Source organism: Phaethon lepturus, unplaced genomic scaffold (assembly GCF_000687285.1).
Source record: "Phaethon lepturus isolate BGI_N335 unplaced genomic scaffold, ASM68728v1 scaffold1232, whole genome shotgun sequence".
Taxonomy (NCBI): domain Eukaryota; kingdom Metazoa; phylum Chordata; class Aves; order Phaethontiformes; family Phaethontidae; genus Phaethon; species Phaethon lepturus.
This window is the reverse complement of record NW_010521008.1, coordinates 24,166-47,398: the sequence shown is the minus strand read 5'-3', so window position 1 is coordinate 47,398 and position 23,233 is coordinate 24,166. Positions and strand designations below refer to the sequence as shown.

General features: G+C 38.8%; 2 protein-coding genes across 2 annotated transcripts in view; one reads left to right on the top strand and one right to left on the bottom strand.

Moving 5' to 3' along the window:
• The first annotated feature begins 5,060 nt into the window (after positions 1-5,060).
• Positions 5,061-7,116, top strand: LOC104628851 (gamma-sarcoglycan-like). Its single transcript, XM_010297566.1, has 3 exons — positions 5,061-5,083; positions 6,074-6,197; positions 6,943-7,116. Exons 1-3 carry the CDS (start codon positions 5,061-5,063, stop codon positions 7,114-7,116), a joined length of 321 nt encoding a protein of 106 aa, XP_010295868.1.
• Positions 7,117-14,216: 7,100 nt separating this feature from the next.
• The window catches only part of LOC104628850 (sacsin-like), a 30,194-nt gene continuing 21,177 nt past the window's right edge, over positions 14,217-23,233 (bottom strand). The window contains 1 exon segment of the mRNA XM_010297565.1: positions 14,217-23,233. This exon segment is cut by the window's right edge and continues 30 nt beyond it. Within this exon segment, the coding sequence (XP_010295867.1) occupies positions 14,459-23,233 (8,775 nt within the window). The 3' untranslated portion in view covers positions 14,217-14,458.

Below are 23,233 nucleotides of genomic sequence, written 5' to 3'. Positions count from 1 at the left end.
AGTGTATTAGAGAAGTGGAAGTGATGGATTAGAATATTTTATGAACTCTCATAAAAATCTATACCAGAAAGCTTTGTGAAAAACTTTTAATGAAAAGGGATTATGAACTAGCCAGCATTTAGGTTCTTCCTGGACCCACCTCGTGCTCTTTCAGTGTTTAAAAGGACTTCACAAAAACCCCCACCACATTAGGTGAACACCAGAGCAGTGTCTTATTAATGATCTAAACAAATATAGCGCTTGTGAAATAATCTGATATAAAGTAAATCAAGTCCGGTATATTTGACATTTTCTTTTCCTCTGTGTACAAGGACCCATTTTTTAATTAAAGCTGAATCGGGGCTAAAATACATAGGTATTTCTCTTTTATTGATACAAAAACATATTTAATTCAAATACACTGCTAAATTCTTTACCATATCTTTAACACTTCAGTGCCAGGTTTACATTTCATAAAATCTTTTTTGTATGGTAAAATTGATCACATTATTTTATCCAAAAAGCAAGGGGGGAAAAAAAAAGTTAGCTGTATGTCCACTTACAGGAACCCTGGTCTTCCTCAGGTGGTTACTGCGAGGAATGCGTACATGTGGGGAACTTTTAGCTAAAGTCATACTGAGGAATTCCGTCCCCATGGAATTCAGGAGAGATGCTGACTCCCGAGATGGAAAGGACAAAAAGTGTCCATAAGGAATGAATAAACTGTTCACCAGATTCACAAGAGCAAGCTGGTTCCTCTGTCGGCTCTAAGGGTCAAGCAACCCCACATTGCGGTAGGGAACCCGGGCTCCAGGAGACTGTGACACTCTTTCTGCAATACTAAAACCAGCTTTCTAATGCATTGTGGTACTTATAAGATCAGCAAGGCATCCTTCCATCTCCTGCCAGAACAGGCTGAAAGACGGGATCAATATTCCTGCAGCATGCACTGGCAGTCTCAGCTGCTTCTTTACCACATCTGCGGCACGTTGTCAGTCCCCTCACATCCCCCCTAAACAGCCAGCTGAGCAATTTCTGGTGATCTGGTATCTCCACGAGTTAGCAACATGCTTATAGGAAAAGGTGGGAATCTCCAAGCCTTCAGGTTGTTGGGATGGTTTCAGTTCCAGAGCCTGGATGCAGTCCAGGTCCCTCAGAAGACTTTCACACAGTCCTTCATGAATTATTCTCCACACCTGAGCACCAGATTTCCTTAGGAGCCAGCCAAGAGAGCACAGTCGACTTCAGGAACTATCTTACCAACAAGGAAGAAGACAGGGATAAAAATATGATCTTCCTTGTAATCAGTTGCTTTAGTTGCAATGGACTGCTGGAGGACGAACATCCAGCAGATGACAGAGCTATGAAATACTAGCAGGGACCACTCACCCCCCCACCCTTCCCTGCCCTTCATTAGCCAAGACAGTGCAGTTTCCCTGCACTTTGCCAACAAACCTCCAGGTGGCTGCAGGGATCAGGGTGAAGGAAAACAAGGCAAAATACCTACTCTGCAAATGGGCCGGGATATGGTTTTCATTGCTTCTCATCTTGTGGATATGTCTACATGAGTGTTTTCGTTAAAATTAGGAACAGTGTTTTGAGGGAAATGTCCCAACTGCCCGAGCTCCCCACGTCTTGGTTCTCATTGTGGAACCATTTGGGGCACATGAACAGGATGGCATTTGGATTAAATTGACCTGAAAGCTGTGCTCTCCTGGAGAACGCCTAACATGCTCCCACCTTTCTGGCCATGCAGTCTTCAGGGTCAGGCAACTCATAACGGGGGTGTCAGGGGGGTGTCAGGTCCTTGGCATCAAATGTTGTGCCATCCCAATCAATTCCTCTTGCACTACACCACTAATAGACCCCTGGCAGCTACCACAGTACCTAGAAGCTATTCATAAGTACAGAATCCATCCTCACAAATGAGATACAGGCTGTGGCAGATGTCTCAGGACAGCACATTACATAGATTAATTCCTCTAGATGATAAAGATCCTCGCTCCATTCTGTTAAATGTAATTTATATGCCTGCAACTTAAAAAAAAAAAAAAGGATAAAGTGACTGGTAACAATATATTCCCTTGTCATTCTACTGCCTGAATTCAAACCAACACTATAAAATGACCAAAAACTCTAAGACAATGAACTTCTGTCATCTTGAGTCTCCAAGCACCCTCCAGCATTTGCAAGCAAACTGAATTCTTGTTTTGCCAAGACTTTTGAAGGGTGCACATCAATGTTTTGCTCAGACCAGTCTACTCTCTCCCTCCATTTCTTGCCTAGGGAATAGACCTTGAAACTTTCTTATCACTCATTGTCCGCACCACAGTCATGCATCTTCTTTCTGACTATCCCAAATCATTCACAATGCAGAGCAGCTTCCTCCCATCATGTGTTTTAAGTAGATTCACTGGTCACTGATTGTCATGGTTTAGCCCCAGCTGGCAGCTAAGCCCCACGCAGCCGCTCGCTCACTCCCCCACGATGGGACGGGGGAGAGAATCAGAAAAGTGAGGAAACTCATGGTTTGAGATAAAGACAGTTTAATGGGTAAAGCAAAAGCCACGCACACAAGCAGAGCAAAACAGGGAATTTGTTCACCACTCCCCATGGGCAGGCAGGTGTTCAGCCATCTCCAGGGAAGCAGGGCTCCGTCACACGTAATGGTTTCTTGGGAAGACAGACGCCATAACTCCGAACGACCCTCCACCCCTTCCTTCTTCTTCGTCCCAGCTTTATATACTGAGCATGACGTTATATGGTATGGAATATCTCTTTGGCCAGCCTGGGTCAGCTGTCCTGGCCGTGTCCCCTCCCAGCTCCCTGGGCACCCCCAGCCCCCTCGCTGGCAGCCCAGCACGAGAAGCTGGACTGTCCTTGACTGCTCAGCAACAACTCAAAACATCAGCACTTTATCAACATTTTCTCATCCCAGATCCAAAACACAGCCTCACGCTAGCTTCTATGAAGGAAATTAACTCTATCCTGGCTGAAACCAGGACACTGATAAAAAAAAAAAAATTTTGCTTTATAAATGTGTATTTAAAACACCACCAGTGTTGGTAATTGCAGTGCTCTGTTCATATCTTTCTGAGACACCCTGACTTCATTCAAGTATCTCCATCAGTCAGCTCTTCTGCTAGGGCAGTTCTGTGGTCCCCAGACCCTTAAGCGTACAGGAGAAGTCCGAACCTGCCCACCAGTGACAAACTGGAAGTGCCTCAGGGCCAGGACCACTGAAGAATTTTAGGTGACTTTAAGATCAATGTCTAAGGGGCTGAGGAAGTCATGTGTCTTCACGGCCAAGTAGGGACTGAGAAGGGACATTCAAAGTCAAGGTTCAACTCAGTCACATCATTTCTACACTAGGTGCCTCCTTCCCTTTTAGTACATCTGGACTTGAGGCACTGAACCTTTGAATGCTGTATGAAGCAATACGTCATTAGTGCTACTGAATGTTGCCTCTGCTAAAATCTCACACATAATAGTTCCAGAAGGCTTTAAAATCACTGCTTAAGCTTCCCTGCAGTTTCCATTGCCAAGAAGCTCCAATGACTTACTTAATTAGGTAAATCCACCTTTAGTTAATCCAGAAACAGGACCTGTATAAACAGCAGAAATTTAGAATTGTGATTAATATAGCAAATGTGATTCTGACATGTAATTTAAATTATATGTAAGTCATATCATAAATCTGTAAATGCTTCCAAAGTCTATAGGCTTTAATTTTGGTAAAAAGAAATAACTCTCTGGTGTTTGATTGCTTTTCAAATTCCAGGTCTGATATGCTCTTCAGAAATCTGTCCCAGTGTGCCTTCTTGTAATATTAAATAGAGCTTAAAAATTAAAATTTATGCCTACATATAGATTACTTACATAGGTGAAATACTTTACAAAAAAAAAAGCTATTTCAATGTTTATAGCTTTTTGCTAAAACAAACAGTTATATTCAACTACCTTGACATTGACTTATGAAAATATATTAGATTTTAAATATTGAAAATACACACTTTGATTAATTTTTCATTATATAATGCATACAAATGTGCACTGAAAAATAATCCCATGAAGCAAAAATAATCCCATGTAAATCACTCAGGGAAAAACTGATTTCCCATTTCATGGAAGTGTAAATCTAAGAATCTAAAGCAAAAAGTCATAGAAAAGTTGTTAAATCACAAACACTGCTTAATAAAGATTACTAATACTATACTAGATGTCTGATGCAGAACAGACTCGTACTTGTGCACTTATACTCAGCATGGTCATGACAGAAGTTTGTGCTATCTCAGAGTTGTGGGATAAGGCATCAAGCTATTTTACACATATGGTCCTAATGTGGAACCATCATGCAGTTATCCATTGCTAGGCATCTGAATTATCAACCTGGAGTTTAAACTAATTGAAGATGACTAACCCAGGAGATGTCAGGGAGAGGCAGATCATAGAAACATAGAGTCATAGAATGATTTGGATCGGAATGAACCTTTGAAGATCAAAGAGGATAGAATCTTCTGCTACCTCTGGCCAGCAGTGATAAGCCAATATTGCCTGAGTTATTTTCAGATTTGGGGATAAAAATGAAGTTTCAGTGACTGCGCATGACTATGCTTATGAGTTTACATTTTGAGATATGAGCTGGATTTAGCTTCTTCAGAACTTTTAAGAGTATTGAAATTTCCCACAAGCAAAACTGACTTCTTTTAAATTCTAGTTTTAATGAAGTAACTGCAAAAAAAGGAAGGACTGAAGCAGTCTGAGTAAATGAAACCCATCAGACAGCTACATCAGGACTGTGTTTGGAATTGTTTCATACCTTTAGCATGTCACTGGCGGTCAGCAGCTAGACTCACTACCTGACACATCCCTAGTGAAGGAGCTGCCGGGGCACAGTCCTCCACTCGTCCAGACCGGCAGCTGTTGAGCAGGCACGGAGCCAACACAGCATCTGCTGGGAGTGCAAGCGCATACCTGTGCACGCATACTCACACACACACAACTCCCCAACATTTCCAGAAGATAGAGTGGGTGAGCACGCGCAGACCTGGGAACGGGGACGCATGTCTGAGTTCGGCATTATGGACGTAGCCCACATGATTTTGTATGTGTCAAGGGAACGTACAGAATAGACAAGGTAACATGGATGTAAACCAGGACCACCAATTGATTCATTTTCTCTAGCTTTAATATTCACCTGTTTAATGTTGGCTGATAGTGTAAAATTCAGGCTGGTGTCATCAGGAAAGGTGAGCCAATATTCGGGAACAAAACCCAATAGGTATCAAGTCCGATCCTGCAGTGTTCCCAGTGCCTCCAGATGCAGCCGTTCTTAACCAGGTAGTGCTCAAAAGCAGCAATATAATCACTAGCTTGTTGCTGAGCTTGGGCTTTTTCTTTCCTTCTCATGATTTTTAATCAGTACTTCTATCCCTGCTACTTATTGTGGAAATGGTAAGGAAATTCTGAAGAGACAAAGCTGTATCTCTTTGGAAGATAAAAATCCTGCATCCTGCACAGCTGAACTGCGGCGGCGATTACCTTGCTAACGCGGTACCTTCCTGCCATCTTGTGGCACTGAAGGGTTTGCAGCTTTCTGCTATATTGCACGTTTTTTATTTCAAACTGAGTTATTAAGTTTCACATGCCATCTAGTTAAACAACACATGCACATCGAGTGGAATCTTGGTCCGACTGACAGCAGTTGTCAAAACCCTGTTGATGAAAAGACTTCCAGACTGCAGCGGTTGTGTTAAACTCAGTATCTTACGTCAAAAATGAAAATAAAGAATGTAAAAACGGGTTTCAGTTTTAAAGAATAAATCACAACCATACTGAAATAATCTGAAGTTTTCACTGAAGTAATACCTTGTGTTTGTGTTGTGAATTTATCTATATTTTTCATGTGGGACACTCTGGTGTTTTTAAATGGCTACCTCCCTTTTCAAGTGTGCCTGAAGAAAAAAGAAGCTGCATCTTTCATAAGGCTTCAGGCAAGATCCTTCAAGTGCTTGTTCAAAGTTTACGTATGTGTCAAAAAATAAAGGAACGTATGAGAATGTGCTACTGCCAGATTTCCTGCTCCTACTTTCAGGCTGGAATCACCGACTCGATCTTTGAGCATGGATGCACCACGAGGAATTAGTATCAAAGCGCAAGCTGGGAATATTGAAGCTCTTTCGCAGATGGATATCAGACTACACAGCAGTGATGGTGTGGTGAGTACAAGCCCTTCTGGCTCTGTAACTGTGGTTGATCTTGCTGTCTGAATATAATAACTTCAAGTCTTTTTTTCAAGTTCTTCTAATTTAATCCCTCAGAATATAAGGAGACAGGATATTAAAATTAATGGTACCAATAATAAGACTTTTATTTACGGGTCAGGTTAAATAATAATACCAATGGACATACTGTTGTATTAGCTTCGAGAAACGCTTTCTCTGACACTGCTCAGCTCCCCACTAGCACAGTGATCCCCGGGGAAGCCCCGTGGGGTCCCTCAGCCCCAGAGTCGATAGGTTAAGGAGTGAAGCTCTGCAGAAAACTGCTCTGTCAGCAACAGCACGCGACACGCAGCAGCCCATCTATCCCCTCTGCGAGGCCGTACGGTGCCACAGAGGAACTCCAGACCAACCAGTACGTCCATCCTTCCCCGGCTGGCACGGCTGGGAGGCTGCAGCACTCGGGGCAGGACAGAGCAGCAGCAGCAGCGCCCGTGCCCCGCTGCTCGGCACGCAGGCGGCCGCACGTCTGCTACCTCAGAGATAAGGAAGAGGGTGGGCACCAGCTTATCCCATGTTCTAGTGTCTGGCAAGAGCCCAGGCCTCCGACCAGCTTTGTAAATAACAAAGTCTGGGCAGAAGGCTGCTTAAACCACCGCCGAGGCAAAGTCCCGCTGGTTTATGGCACGCTGTTGCCCTATGGTCTCTAACGAGCCCCTTTGTCCTGCTCTCTCCCATGCAGCTTTTGCTCGATGCTGAAACTGTGCGACTGCCCAAGCTGCCTGAAGGCACAAGGGGTGGATCCGGTATTTCTCAGGGGCTTTACGAAATCTGCGTTTGTCCAGACGGAAAGCTCTACTTGTCAGTGGCCGGCGTGGGCTCCACTTGCCAAGAATACAGCCGCGTCTGCCAGTGAGGCACCAGAAAAGGCCGCACACCCCCTTGCTAGTCTGAGTTTTATATTGTTGCTAAAGAGCATTACCAAAAGCAGAATTTTCAGAATTTTAAAAACAAAGTACTTCGGTTTAGGAAACAAATCTGTATCTACAATTCTGGACTACAGGTTGAAAGGGGAAGAAGAGCACAAATGACATTTCAACTTCAGAAGAATGACTTGAAGCAAATTACATGTTCTGTCAATAACACTTTGAAAACAGCCTTACAGAGAGCATAAAAAAAAAGGAATATGCTTCCTTGCTGAACTATTATTCAGTCAGATGATTATGTCATTGTTAGTATTTCTGAGCTCCATGTTTTTTTTCTCTCACTACATGTAAACACTTAATGCATTAGTGGGTGAAATTAAATTGAGGGAACTACTTGAACTATTTGCTAAGAAAAAGCATTATTTGGGGAATTCAGAAAGTGCCAGCAAATGGTCTATGCAATTTTGTTCTTGCAATAACACAAGATATGAAAAATGTGGTATTTGTGTAAGTTCTGTGTAAAAGGTGTTAATTTGCTAGTAGCTTTCTCTTTTAATTTGGCAACATACATGCTGATTTGCTTATTACTGAGATTCATATAAAAATAACTAATACAAAAAGCTCCAGGAGTCATTTACACCTCCCTGTGTCTCAAATCTGTTCGCTATACAACAGGGAAATTTGATAGTATATTTTATAACAGCAATAGTTTGTTGTACTGCCTGTACCATCATACTCATTTTAACTCTTATATTTTAGGACATACTAATTCAACAAGGCAATTTGCTGTGCCAGCTGTACTAGTAAAAAGAAAAAAAACCCTTAATGTGGCTCCAGATTGTCTGACACAAGGAACTGTTTGGGCGGTGGGAAAAAAAATCCTTTTTTGCAGCCCACAGGATTCAATTAAGAGGAATATTTCATTTCCATCTGCAGCTGTTGACTGATACTTCTGATCCTTTCAGAGTGACACTCCATCACAGAGAGAGTAAAACTACTCTTTATTATTTTTTACATTAGGGCTTTGGATACAAAATAAATGCTCACCAGAGTTGACAAACCATTTATTGACCTTGTAGAGAAACACAATTGCAAACCCATTCCCCTGTACAGTGTTGCACTGAACACAAATAAATTGTTTGCACACCTCTGGGTAGCAGGATTTGTATTTAATAGTCTGCTGTTTAAACCTCATGGGTTTTTAACTCCTTTGATGCTTTTCGTATATACTTGATGATAGTATTACCCAGGTAGGAGCTGCTATCACATAGTGCCTTGGTGTCTATTTACAGAAAAATTTTAACCCATAATTGTCATTAAACAACAGAATGTCCATCCTTTAGAGAAAAGAATCATCGTTCTTAAAGCAGGAGAATCAGAACAAAAGGACTAAGACTACGCTGGTTTTTAAACTTGCTACTTCAGCTCTGGTGGACAAGCAACGACACCCACCACTCAGTTATGATCCCAGATACGCACAAAAGACTGAGCTGAGCAAGAACCCCCAGTTAACAGTAGCTGCTATTATTGTGGTAAAGCCCCTGGGTAGTCCCTGCCTCAAGGGCTGCCTTTGTAATTTATCCAAGGAGACTAAGGTACAATACTGAAATTGCCCTTCATTAGCGGGGTGGAGCCCTCAGCCATTAATGCTAAAGTAGAGGAGCTTCAGTAGGAAAAGTAGGAGATGTGCTTAAGCTGAGCTCTTGGGTCCTTTCAGGCAAAGGAGGCAAGTAAATCAAGGCCTCCCATGTTATCTGGAGATTGCTAACATACTGCCTAAGGGAGAAGTAGGAAGCCACACATCCTCCATTTCTGAAATTCCTTTTTCCTGGGCTTGGACATCTACCTTCAGGGGTGAGTCGAGGGCTGTTGACCCTAAATATATGACCCTCAACTGTATCTACAGCTAAGCCCTCAGCTGAGGCAGGCTTTAACAGAAACCTGTCTTCAGCATTCTTCTAAAGTCAGTTTAGGTGGTTGCAGTTCCATATGCAAGCTTTTGCAAACCCAATCACACTTCGCTTATTCATGGGATAGAAAGTACAAGTATTAAAATAAAAACCAGCAAATTCCACTGCATGTGCTAGATACCTAAAAAATGCTGGTACGAGTGACCTGGAGGGCTGTAACATCTACAGTCTTTTATAGATGATGTACAACAGCAAAAACAGGACTTCAGTCAGAGAATTCAGCTCAGCCTAGTTTGAAAGGTATTTGAATTGTCATCATATTTACGTTTCTGACATACACCCACTTCCATGTGGTACCAAACAACATGTTCACCTAATCTAATCCCTAGATGTTAGCCAGACACTGTAAACAAGCACATTGCTTAGTCTGGCTATTCTGCTGGCAATGGAAACATAGCATTTCAAGTTATGCATATTAAGCTTTTGGTTTGGAGGCACTTTTTCAAATGTGATTTGCCAGTTAATAAAAGAGCAAGGGATTGAATCCAGGCTTTCTGTGTATGACAAGAATAACCTAACCCCTAAGCCACTGGGTATTTGGAAGCCACTTCTGTTGCAACTCCTTGCATTGAAGTTGCTCTGTTTTCGTTAACATTTTTACAAAGCCGTGGTATTCAGCTAGCAAAATCAGGGTGCAATTCCCTGGCTAGTAACACTGCTAAGCATCATGGCACCTCGGTTAGACATTGCAGTAACTACTGCCTTTCTTGTGGAGATAAACCTTTTGGACTTGCCTCATTTCACGGGTGGATGCTGAGCAGTATGGAAAACTAGACAGGTCTGCTGTATCCTCAGTTCTGCCATCATCCAAATCATCAACTCGCCCCTCTTCATTGTTTGAATTTCATTCTTCCTTTCATTATGCTACAAAATTGACACTGAAAATATAGTTGCATTATGTAAGTTGTGCAGGTTTTTTTAAAGCTTGGATGGCAACTTCTTGTCACTGAAGAACATTTTTGGGATATTTTCATTTAGTTATGGTTAGTGGAGAAACAAAGTTTACGCTAAAATTACCGCAGTGCAATCAGCTGATGCTATAATCTGAATTCTTGTTAAACTCAATATGGTTCATACATCACTAAATTATAATTTCTGATTATCTCCATGTGGATGTCTTTCCATCTCTCTTTAATACTTCAAAATTATTGTTTCTGCTTGAATCAAAGTTCAGTAAATAGTTACAAATTAACAGGAAATTATAGCACAGGAAAGTGAGAGTATGCACTTCTCTAGTTTATTTTCAAAAGTGTTATCGAAACAGAGAAGAAAAAAAAAAAACACTACTCAGCATAGTGAACTGTATTGTTTGCTTATTTTTTCCCTCAAAAAGAATTATTTGCAGCAGTTCATGTGACTGGTTGGGGTTGTTACACAGTGGAAAAGTAAAATATCCAAATGGTAGTAGAACGTTATTTGTGATTGCCCAAACACAACCCTCAGTCTCCATCTCTCAGTCCTTTAGTACTGACATTTGTCTATCTTTATATAGCTTTGTGCAAACGGAAATTGCAAGAATTAACTGAAAACTGAGTTCTTGAATAAACTTTATACATTTTGAAAAGTCTGCTTCTCCTTTTGTGTTCAAATGAAACACAGCTTAAATGAATGTTCGCATTTTTAAAACAAAATTGTCATCCCAAGACTGCAGGAATGTGAAATGTACATCATTTTAAGATCTTGGCCCCAACTAAAAATATCTTTTCCAGAATTTAGAAAATGCTTTACAATTAGGTTTCATTGGACATCTGGAATTCCTTTGTCTTCATCTGTAATAGGTGAAAGTAAGCAAAAGATTATGCCAGCGCTACTGAATTAATCATCTAGACAGCAAACAAAAGAAAAGATAAACAGTTTTGATGAAAAACTCATTGACAAACACCTCTATGTGACAAAAATGTGTGTCTTCTTCAAATGAAAACATCTACACTGGCTGTCAAGTTTAATTATTTTTGAACTATTACTTCTGCCTGTGCTCCACAATACCAATCCAGCCAGCTCCAAAGTGTTCAGGTCCAGCAATGGGAAATCTCAAAGTTGGTACTACCCTCCTTCACTTTAATTGGAGTAATTACAATAGATTTTATTAAAGCCTTGTTTAAAGCAACCCAAGTACCAAGTGAACACAATCCTTACACTAATAGTTCTTAAATCCTAGTTTTCAAACCACCATAGTACCTTTGATTATATTTTGAGTACAAATATTGCAAAACTGCATTTCTTCATAAAACAAATAATTTATTTTTCTTTTGGCAGTTGGCTACACAAAATTCCATTTCATTAAAAAAAAGTCTTTTTCTTGTCTCTAATTGCTGAGGCAAGTGACCAGTGCTTTCTAGAATAAGTGCTAATGCCATTGTTTGAAAGGAAAACTTTTAAAGCTTACACAAGAAAATAAACAGTGCCAAACCTGCCAAGGTCTGTAACAACCACTGCTCCTTAGATTAAAACTAATAAATGTACAGTTAAATCAAGTTTCCTGTAACCTCACAACTATAATCCTGGGAGACAAGACTACTAAAGCTGCTCTTCCTAGACACATTACTGGTACCTGTGAAAGATAATTAGGACATATACATGGCTGAAAAGAATTACCTGTAAAATGTGTTTTTGTGGAACCTACATGCTAACATTTACTTCTACAGACCCTTACTAAAGAATCATTGCATGCTAACTGTTCTGAGTTTCCATACCCAGCTTAGGAACAAATATGTTACTCTGCATTTCCCAAGGCTCCCAGCTGAGCCAAAAGGAAGCATGAATTACGCATTTATTTTTTTAACAGGGACTAAATGCACTTAGGAAATCAGTTTCTATCACAATACGGTTTCCTGGTCTCATAAGGCCTCTTTATTTAGGCTAGCTGTTACAGTGAGTTAAGCAAATAAAGAAAATAGGAGCCTTCCAATTGAGACACCACTCTTGCCTGTCCCTCTGCATCCAGATGCACATTTTATTGCAACTGGTTGATGGTATCAACTCAGGAGTAATAGAATAAATTAATTTTTCTGTGTCATTCAGGTTTGCTTGCTTACTTCAGACCGCTAGCTTCCAAAAAACTGAGACCATTTTTTTTCTCACAGTGTCAGTACTCAACAACATACACAAAATAAACAAAATTAAAATATAACAAAATAGTTTAGTAGTTCTGCACAGCCATTTTAATGATTTATATTAATATTGGGAAGGCAACATAAGTTGCCTATAAAACACAGTTACGTGCTTAAAAGATTTCCTTCCTCAAGATTTCACCTAAAAACAGGAAAGTGTTCATGTTGTTCCTCTGTTATTTGTTTCCATGCTACTGTGCTACCTTATGTTTTAGCTCCATTTAAACTGAAAAAGTTTACAGCGAGAACAGCGAGAACTTCTCACTTTTGTTAGCATTTTGCTTACCGTGAACCTGACTTAATGCACATACTAAGAGCCACAAAGGAATCTGTTTAAAAAACATAGGGAATTAAGTAAACTTATTTATTTCATGGCACACTGGGATTTGTGTTTTGCTTACACGCTATTTGTTGCAAAAAATCAGCAAAATGTACAATTTCTTTGACAAAACTGCAAACATTTGTCATTGCAAGAAAAAAGCATTTTTCCTTTTTTATAGTATTTTAATAATTGTAAAATTATTTAGAACCAATTGAAAAGAGATTGTGTATTTACCTATTTAAAACAAAGCTTTAAGTAATAGGTAAACTTAGTCTACTTTATAAAACCAAAACACATCAGACTGAAATACATGTTTGCATTTTTCTTTATTAAAATTATGGCACTTAATATTTAATAGCAGAAATAATAATAGGGCTTCACAATCAGAAGCAGTATTATTTTCCAAACACCACATTTCTTCCCACTGCAATTTGCAAGATTTTTCAGAAGAGAACAAGCCCTTTATAATTTGCACAAAACTGAAGAAGCCTTGGATTGTGATTTTTTATTTTTGGATTACAACACTATCGCAACTGTATCAGCCCTGCAAGGTCACTGTTGTTTCTTTTCCTTTGTATTCTGCAAGTTAAATTACAGTTTCACTGTGCTGTCAAGTGAACAATTGTAATAGCATGTCACTAGAAAAATGTTTAACATTTATGTTAAATGTGGCTGATCCAGCAAAGAAAAATCCTTCCATTTAGCGTTATCCTTCAATTTTTTTATTTTTTTCATATTTTTTTACAAATAGCTAACATTGAACATATTGCATGACATTACCAAAAGTATTACAAACTATAAAAGAAAGAGCGTGAACTAAAAATCAGACTTCTCTAGGGCTGTAGTGAACAACAAAATAAAAAAAGCATTACATTGCAGCACCTTTAAACATGTAACAAAGAACAGTGCTCAGTGTACACCAAAAATGGGTTACTGAATTTGACTATTATCAATGTTTGTTTGTGAAAAAATATATATATACATACACACACACAAAGACATACACTCAGGAAAAAATAAAAAAAAAACCAAACTTGAGCATTTAGACATCTGAAAACTGAGTTTTGATGTTAAAAAAAAAAAATCATAAACACCATATAATAATGTTCACCAATTCTATATCATCCACATGCATTTTCCATTAAACAAAGCTGACAGGCTCTAGGAAAAAGTAAATTAAATACTTAATTATTTTATAATAAAGTAAATGCAATCAATGCATAACATGAAGTTGCATGTTAAATCAAGTATCATTACTCAGCATTAAGGTAACTGTACCAGTTCACAGGTACTAAACTATCCTTTATATGTTCACAATGTGAAGCGGCAGCAAATTTATAATCAGATCCAGCTGATAAGAGTATTACTATGAGTGACACAAATGTCTACAGAACACAAAAGAATACAGAAATGCTTTGGAGGAATACCTCCAAAGTTACTTTAATTTCTATCCCACCTCCCATTTCATAGTATGTCCAGTCTTAAGATTAGTACATTGAAAACTGATGTCACTGTTTTGGAAACATTATATTAAATGAAATAAAATCTAATAAGGATTTATAATTACAGGCTTCATCTAACAGAAAGCTAAGCTTTGGTTATATAAAGTGCAGTTCAATAATATGCCAATTAATCACAATATTGTACATACAGCTAATTTTTGCAGCTCAGTTTCCCTGCAAATTTTTAAAAATATTTGTGTTTTACAGTTTGCTTATACAGCAGGCTCAGTTTAAAAAAAAAATCCTGTTTAAATAAATTTCAATTCTAAGTATTTCAGTACCATCCACCTTTGCGCACTACACTTCTGAACTGTCTGGCAACGTGTAACCTTTTGGATGTTCAGTAATCTGCACAATTGCATTTGTATCCCAGCACACGAAATACCCAAGCTCTTGACAAAAGAGTTCCCTAACCCCTTCAAATTCTGTTATACTTTCTGTTGTATAAAGTTTTCAAGTTTTATTATGATGCAAGCAGTACATTCCATCACTCTCATAGCAACTTCTGAAGTAAACCTATCGTTAGGAATCTGTGGAAAAGGAAGTAAGTCAGGATACCTAGTTTTTAAGCTATCTACTCCATAAGCTTCCAATGTCTGAACATCATTTGTAAGCCCTTCAAGTTGCTGACTATATTCTTCTATTTTTTGTGCGAGGGCTGCTGGTTTTACATCTTTGTCCGATTTGCCCTTCACAGCATAGTCAGCGGCAATCAACGCTAGTTTAGTAGCAAGGTAGCATTTAAAGCATACCCATTCATTGGCATTTTTATGAAGGTCATTTCTTGCAGCTGAAAAGTTAGCTCGGGCCTGCCTAAGCCATCGACGTGCCTCTACAGGATTGCCAACAGACCTGAACGTAGGTGGGACAAAAAAGCGTTGTGAGTAAGATGGCCCTGTGGAAGATGGACACTTTTCTTTACACTGCTGTCTTTCAGATTTGTGGCTTGTTGCTTCTTGATTCCATGAAGTATAAAATCTCTGAAATGAAAATTTATCTGACTGAAATCGAGAAGCAGAGGATGAAAATGGTCTTCTCGAGGCTCTGTCCATATTTTGATCCATAAAGGCCTGTTTTTCTAGTCTGTTAATCTCATTCTGTAAATGTTTGAAAACCTCATTAGCTATATCAAGATTCTCTGCATTTTTATCTGGATGCCATTTAAGATACAGCCTCCTAATAATCTTTTTTCTTTCAGATTCTGGAAGCTTCCAAGCCTGTTCAATCACAGATGTCACTTCTCTCAGTATTTCTGGCAACGAGTTTGACTTTATCTTTTTTGGAGAGTGATGTTTTGAGGACATTGTTTTGTGGCTCTCTCTACCAGGGAAGAGAGGTGGAATTGTCCTCGGTCCATGTGATGGAAATTCTGTAGGACTCGTTGGGGTAGAAGGTGTGCTATCCCTGCTTTGAGAACTTTCCTCTGGTCTTGAAAATTTGTACAAATCAAGAGAGCTCACTATTTTATATTCACTATATCCAATATCAATCTGGTAAATCTTCCCTAGAAAACTGGGACTTTCATCATCTTCTCTTTCTACTTCCTGTACAATGATTGCATAGGTATACGTTGGCTGATATGATCCATATATATCACCACCTTCAGCATCAACAAGGTAACCAACATATTCACCAGGATAAAATACATTCATTGGATCCATAAGAAGTGTATAGTGAATTTCAGCCGGTATAGGAGTGCCAGGTGTTGGTAGTTCAAGTTTTGATGGTTCAGAAGAGTCATACTTCACTCCTAAACTGTCAAGCTTCTCACTGATCCGGTAAATATCATTACAACCCAGCATGGCAATTAAATACGAGGTATCAGAAATCAGGTTGTCAGTTGCAGATTTTAAGGTCATTGCCAACGCTAACAGGAAATTTATGTCTTTGCTGTCAGAATGCTGTATATAAAGCAGTATTACTGCATTTCCGTATCTCTTCAGGAAAGCAAATGTCTCACTTTTGCTGTGGGGAATAGGAGCAAAACCTTTAACTCTTAATGTTGTTTGCAACTTCTCAAAACAGGAAACTTTCAAACCTTCTCGCAAAGCTTTGCAAAGTCTTATTACTTTTTCTTCATTAGCTAAAAAGGCATTGTCATTTTCATGCTTCATAATCCTAATGAGTCCTGTGATGAATTGTTCTGAAGACAACAGTAACTGTAACCTTCCTTGCAAAGAACATAATGCTCCAAACTGACAAATTTTGGGAGACTCTTCATCCAACTGTTCTTCAAGAATACTGCTAAGTAAGCGAGGCCTCAGTTTCTGAGGGAATAACATTATCAATTTAGTATGAAAACCATGATCTTTGCCTAAGTAGCACTGGCTGAGATCAACAAGCATTTGCACACCAATGTTACCTTGGATTCTGCTTTTGTAGTGGGGTGCATCATCAAAAACTAAGATACTAGACTTTACCAACCTACCGTCTTGACTGGGAAGGTAAAGGGCAAAATCCCTCATATTCTCAAGGTCATTCCTAACCTTGACAGAATCATTCTGAAGACTTTTGAACAGGCCAGAAACTACCCTTTTAACTGTGCGCATTTCATTAGGATCCAATTGCTTTCCTTCCGAGTTCCTGAATATGCGACCTAGAACTTCAACATACTGCTTTGTTGAAATAACATCTTCAGTACCCAAATGTTTAAATAACTGATGGAAAGTACCAAGTTCTAAAGGAAGTTTGTAAAGGTAAGGTTTAAAATCAGATTCATACTCAAGGTTTATTACCACCTCTTCAGGCTTAAGGAGCTTCCAACCTTCTTCTACCATTATAAAAGAAACTCCTCGAAGCTGAAAGCGGAATTCCCTTTTCTCTGTACTAAGAAACTCATAAATGCTTCTTAGGACCTTGACCCTAGTTTTCACCATGTCCTCATCCAAAGTTGTTATATTGCATATGTTCCTGCAGTTATTGATAACTTTGTCCAGGGGAGGGTCCAAATTAACATTCAGCATAGTTAAAACTTGCTCAAGTTGTTCTTGCGCACCAAGACTACTTCCCTCTTGCTCTTTGATACTTAAAGGTGTTGCTTTTTCAGGAAGAATGGGACATGAAGTCCACAACAACTGCAACACATCAGTCTGTTTGAATTTAGGATTCACCTGTGCCCCGTTGAATCGTATAAGAGGAAGTGTCCCATTAACTTCTTGATACTGAGGATGAAATCTAACAAATTCTGCTGGAGCTCGTTCAGGGCACAGAAAAGGAATTAATGACAATTCTTTCAGAAAATTTCCTGACAAAAGGTCAGTTCGTTCTTGAAATATGTGATGAAGGAGGACATCAACAGTATTCTGTAGTGTTTCTTTAGACCAGTTTTCTGTATTTGCTCGCATGCTGATCTCCTTAGCAAACTGTAATAACTGTTGCTGTGAAATGATGAATTTCAATCCAATATGTCGTAGAAAAGTTACCCACGATGGAAGGAATGTAGCTTGATTTTTTGGTTTTGTAAGTTGCTCTAGTTTCTTAAAAAAATCTTGGGGTATAAAGAATTTTTCGGGAAGCATAACTTCAAAGACTTTTACAGTCCTGTCATAAAAATACTTTGCAGGTTTTAATCTATTGCTTGCATCATGAATGATCAAAATGCTTTCAAGCTTTTCAAACAGCTGTTCTTTCATTTCTGAAGTTTCTTCAATGCTAGTTAGCCTATTCTTTAAGTAGATCAAGTGTTCCAATTTTGCATCGTAAGTCAGACTTTCAATTTTTGGCAAAAGATGTTTCAAGTACACTTCAAGATCATCCACAGAGACGCAGCCAAGTAGAGTATACAAATCTTTCAAATGAAGCTTCTCTTCAAGAAAAGCTGATGAAGTCGACTGTGTCCATCTGTCTACTTCTACTGATGGGATACTTTTCGTGAGGACGTAACACATCCCATATTTTGAAATGCTGATGTATCGGCCACTAATCGATTTATAACATGGTAGAGACTTTAAAATTCTAATGTCATCCTGAGATGTCAAATGACATAAATTGCAATTGAAGTACATTAAGAGTGCCTCAAAGTCACTTTCTGCTAACTTTTCAGTCCTAAAAGTTGATGTCTGTACCATATATTGTATGGCTTTCAGAATGCTTGAAGGACTGTCTATATTTGCTGTACGTCCCGACAGCAAAGGCACTAAAGCACTGTCTTTGGAGCAAATTTTGTTCAATGCCAGCTGAATACAGCCTGTTTTCATTAAAGCATGAAAGACTTTATCACTCTGAGCATTTGGAAAAACAGCTATATGCATAATGCTGAGGGGCAGCAAAACATCACACTCTGGCACAACAAGATGATTAGCTGAGACAGTAAACTTTATACCTGGGAGCAAAGTCCAGTCCTTCAAAGTGTCAACAACATCATCAAATTTTGCTTGCATATCTTCTTGCTCTTCCTTAATATTTATAGACTCACTAATAAAATGCCAGGTATTTTTAAGCCAAGATTCACTTGCAAAGTTCTCCTTCCATTTCATACAATTTCTAGTTTTATATTCTCTAGGCAACACAGATGATAACAATTCAGCAAAACTTGTGATATCAAAGACTTTTGCTACTTCACTGTTAAGTAGAATACTGTTGTACCTCAAATACAATGTGTTCATAAAGAGATCCTTGCGAGATGGAATCAGTTCATGGTATGTTGTTAAGAACTTCGGTCGCTTTGAATCAAAAATTTGCAAAACATTGTCAAGAGTAATAAGGAGCGGCAAACCCTCAATTTGGATTTCACTTTCTTCTGCATCTTTAAAACAGTAGTCAACCAGAAGTTTGAGACTATGGAAAAGTTTCAAATTTGTCTGCTGAAGACGACAGGGTAGCTTTCCAATGTGGCAATTAGAGTCTGGAAAAGAAAATGTCATCAAAAATGACCGGACATCAGCAGGTGTCACATAGGTGACAGGAATATCTGCATCTACCAAACAGTGGTAAAGATTTGCAGTTTCATCACAGTTATATACCAAATTAAATCCAATTTCTAAGAGTAAATGTTTGAGTCTGTAAACATTTTCAGCCACTGTCTTCCGCGTTGTGATGTTGTACTCTGTATTTTTGAGATGCTGCAATTCATCTTGTAGTAAATTGTCAAAGAATGGCCTACCTTTGTTCACGGTAGACATGTTAACCCATGTGATGATAACAGCAGAATGCAAATCAGAACCATCAATATTCGGAGCTCGCATAACAGGTAAAAGACGCTTCAAATCTTCATAAATGCAACTGTAAACTGCTTTCACTAAACAATACCAATCTGGCTGAATATCAAGTCTATTAACTGGAAAAAAGGATAAAAATTTTTTTAAAGTGTCTTTCACAACATGAATAGGTGTGTTTTGCAGCACCGATACTGCAGGATCAGTGCCTGGAAAATACCGTTTCTTCAGCTGAATCAGCAGTTCAACATAGGCTGGTGCTATCAGTGCTGTCATTAGGCTACTATTCCAGTCACTTCTTACTCCAACACCATTGTCATCACGCCATAGATTTCTTCTTGCTGAATCCAGAGCAAAGTGTCCATTCACATGAAAAGGTAACCCAGTTTCTAAAGACAATGGTAAGAAACAGAACGCTCTGTGAGGTTTTTTGTAATTATGAGTAATGCAAGCTGCTACCCCACCACGTGGAAAAAGAGTAATGTCCTCATTCTTGTGGGCTGAAATCACACTTTTGGATACCTTTTCCATAGCAGAAAAGCCTGACCTGTTACAAATTAACCAAGTTGTAAGATTGCCTTCAGAGTCTTCAGTATCCATCGTGTAAGTAATTTGTTGCACAGGTATTTCACTTAGCTGCCTTTTTTTAGTTACACTGTCAATTACAGATGCATGGAATTGCTTTCGTTTCAGTCTGTCTCCATCAGTGATTTTACCTTGTACAGAATACAACACATTCAGTGCTCCTGTTGTTTTTTCTATCTCACAAATAGAAATTTTTTCCATATGGTTCAAAAACATTAAGAGTTCTGCTCCATCTGTACGCAGCTTATCTAAAAGATTTTGGACCATTCTATCTGAGCACGGAACTGAGGAAATTTCTGATACTTTCGCCATTTCTCCATTTCGAAGAGGAAACCTGAACATTGTGCAATTATCCAGTTTAAAGTGATCTCCTAAGTAGAGGTCTAGTACATCTGAGAACTGTGTTCTGAAATCTGCATCTAAATCTCTAAACATGCGGCCAGGACTTGTTGATGTTGAACCTGGTGCATATCTAGCATGAGGATCAAAAATACAAAGTATATCATTGCCAGATATGAAAGAAGGGCAATCAGTAATGTGATAAACAGAATTGAAACCTATACCATATTGTCCCGTTTTACAGGGATTTCCTACTTTTGTACCTTTTCCAAGGTTCTGAATTCCTCGAATATCATCTTCGGTAAAAGGCTGGTTGTTGTAAACACACAGTGCTGGTCCCTGAAGTGGTGCCCATTTCTCATCAAATATTCTATCGGCTGGATGCTGTCTAGGATCAAACACAAAACAGATCTCTGTGGCTTTTGCATCATCTGCATTCTGAAGGAGCTCTTTCAGCATTTCTTTTTCTGAAGGGTAGGCATTAAGAATGCTTTTAATTCTACTTGTCAATTTTTCTTTCTGGCCAAATTCTGTTCCAAGAGTAGTAAAACAGATATTGGATGCGTATCTTTCTAAAGCTTTATGGCGTTTTGGTATTGCTCCAAGCTTTACTGCAACTTCTCTTGGGATATCACCATGACAATATTTAACAGTTGTGTCTTTAACTTTAATCCATGGACAGTCATTGTAACACAAAGATTTTGCAGGCAGAAGTGCAAGACGAGTATCGGGTAACAAAATCTCACCATACTTTTTTTCACAGAATTCCTGCTTCTTCTCTCTAATGAGGCCCCATATTCCTTCACTAATTATTCTTCTGCAAAGCTGAAAGTTATCTTCTGTTAGTTGTTTGGTCCCTCTTTCCTGATTTATTAATTCCAGAACTACAGCAAAATCTTCAACTGTAAAAGCCTGTCTTACACCCACACTTTCAAATAGCTCACGGAAACTATTTTTATATTTATTAGGCAACTGATAGAGATAGGGTGCTGCTTCAAAATTCAAATGAAAAGACACTTTTGTTGGATCAACATACACATTCTCAACCAGAATAAAACTACAGTTTGTCAGCTGTTCAACTATCACAGCTTTTGTTGATTCATTCTGTAACATTGCTTCATGTAGATATTTGTAACAAGCATTAGTGATATTTTCTTGATATAACGTGATTCCATCAAAAGACTTTGCAACTTCTTCTAACTGATTTATGACCAAATTAACAGCTGGTTTCTTCAGTAAACCCAAAAATTCTTTGACAGCTAATGACAAAGCACCACAGCCTTTAAAGGAGTGGGAATTTTCATTAAGAATTGGTTGTATTAGGCAAACTGTATCTTGATGATCAGCAGTGAAAAGATCAGTTGCTGAAAACATTGCTTCAGGCTGAAAATCACTGCCTTTCCAGTGCAGTGAGAAGCCTGCTGGTTTGCTAAGGAAAGGAAGGAAAGGAATGGTTTGACATTTTGCAGCAAATTCTTTAGCTCTAGGGTCCCTAGATTTTAGTTTTTCATCAATAAGACTGACTATAATACTGCTTCTGAGACAAGCTGCAGCATGATCAATCTTGTTAATTTCGGCTACTGATTCTGCACGTTCTATCAGATCTTCCCATAAAATATCATCTTTAGCCATTCCCAACTGAACAAGTTTAACCAAAGTAACTGGGTTAAGATAATTCTGAGTAGTGCCATAAGGAAATCTTCCATCTTCAGCATCGTATAACTTTGCAACTCTTCCTTCAGGATGGATCAGTCTTGATGGTGTAACTAATGGATGTCCATCCAATGAACAGGGAATACATGGAGTAACACGAAGAATTCCTGAGAAGTCCTCAACTTTTTCATTGAGAACATAACGCATCAAAGGATCGCGCAGCTCTGCATCAATCTCCTGAACATTAGGGAAAAATACCTCAGAAAAGAACTGTTTCTCAGAGAAAGTGTTCTCCAGTAATACGTATTTGCATCCTGCTTCTTCAAATCCTGTCTTTACCCAGGATGGGAGATCTACAGCACACAGATTTTTAGAACCAGTTTTTTTAAGGTACTTCAGAAAGATCTTAAAGGCTGATGGTCCAACGTCTGGTCGTTTCAGTATAGAGTCATCTAAAAACCTTACATTCTTCATAGAAACCCAAGAGAAACCATCAGAAAACACTTTGATCCCTTCTTTGCTTTTCATATGAGCTATGTCTTCATAAAACCCTTGGCAAATAACAGAAAAATCATCATGAACTGAATCAGGATCTGGCCACACTGCACAGTAACTGTAGTCAACTAGCTCACCATTGATTGCCATGTCACGTAGAACACAAAGTGCTTCTATGTAGGCTTTTACAATAACATGCCTCATGAATACTGTATTCCATCTTCCTTTCGTGTCTGTTTTCCAGATTTCTTTCCGATTTGAAGTAACTGCAAAGCAGCCATTTATATGAAGAGGTAAGCCGGTTTTTATTCGTAGAGGTAAATAGCAGAATACTTCACCTATGCTGTTGCAATTAGGTTTCACAATCCACTTTTGATCCTGGGTTTCAGACAGCAACACTCCTACTCCACCACAGGGAACAAGACCTAGTCTTCGTCCACTTTCATGTAATGAAAATTTTAAAGCGTCCCCAGTGTCCATGCAAGAACATATAAGCCATGTTGTTGAATCTACTGTTTTCTGTGGCAATTCATCAGCTGATCTTTTTATCTGTCCTGATTTAGCCATTTCAAAGAAAGAAGCTGGATCATCTTCTGTACCTCTGAATAGGGGAGACTGTAAATCAGCAATTCGCCTAAATACATGGTGAAATTCTTCTACTACTATCTGTAAGATACATGACGATTTTGGTGTTTCAGTGGGAAGCTTTTTATTACTACTACTGCAGACCTTCATAAGTTTAGCTGCTTCCTTTAAAACACTTACATTTGGTGCAGTTAAGGCTTTGGAAGAACACAGATTTTTTTTGATAGTGACAACATCTTGTGCCACCCCAGGATCATCTGCCTCAATTTTCAAGTATTTCAAAACCATTGAATTTACACTCTGAGCAAATATAATCAGTCTATGACCACAAATGCTAAATTCATCCACAAGAGAGTAAATGTCTGCTGTATTGTAACATGCACTGCTGACTTC

Excerpts from the sequence above, each read along its gene's own strand:
- LOC104628851 (XM_010297566.1), top strand. The coding sequence starts at position 5,061 with ATGGACGTAGCCCACATGATTTT. Across the intron at positions 5,084-6,073 it reads GACGTAGCCCACATGATTTT|GCTGGAATCACCGACTCGAT; the intron begins GTATGTGTCAAG and ends TCCTACTTTCAG. Across the intron at positions 6,198-6,942 it reads TACACAGCAGTGATGGTGTG|CTTTTGCTCGATGCTGAAAC; the intron begins GTGAGTACAAGC and ends TCTCCCATGCAG.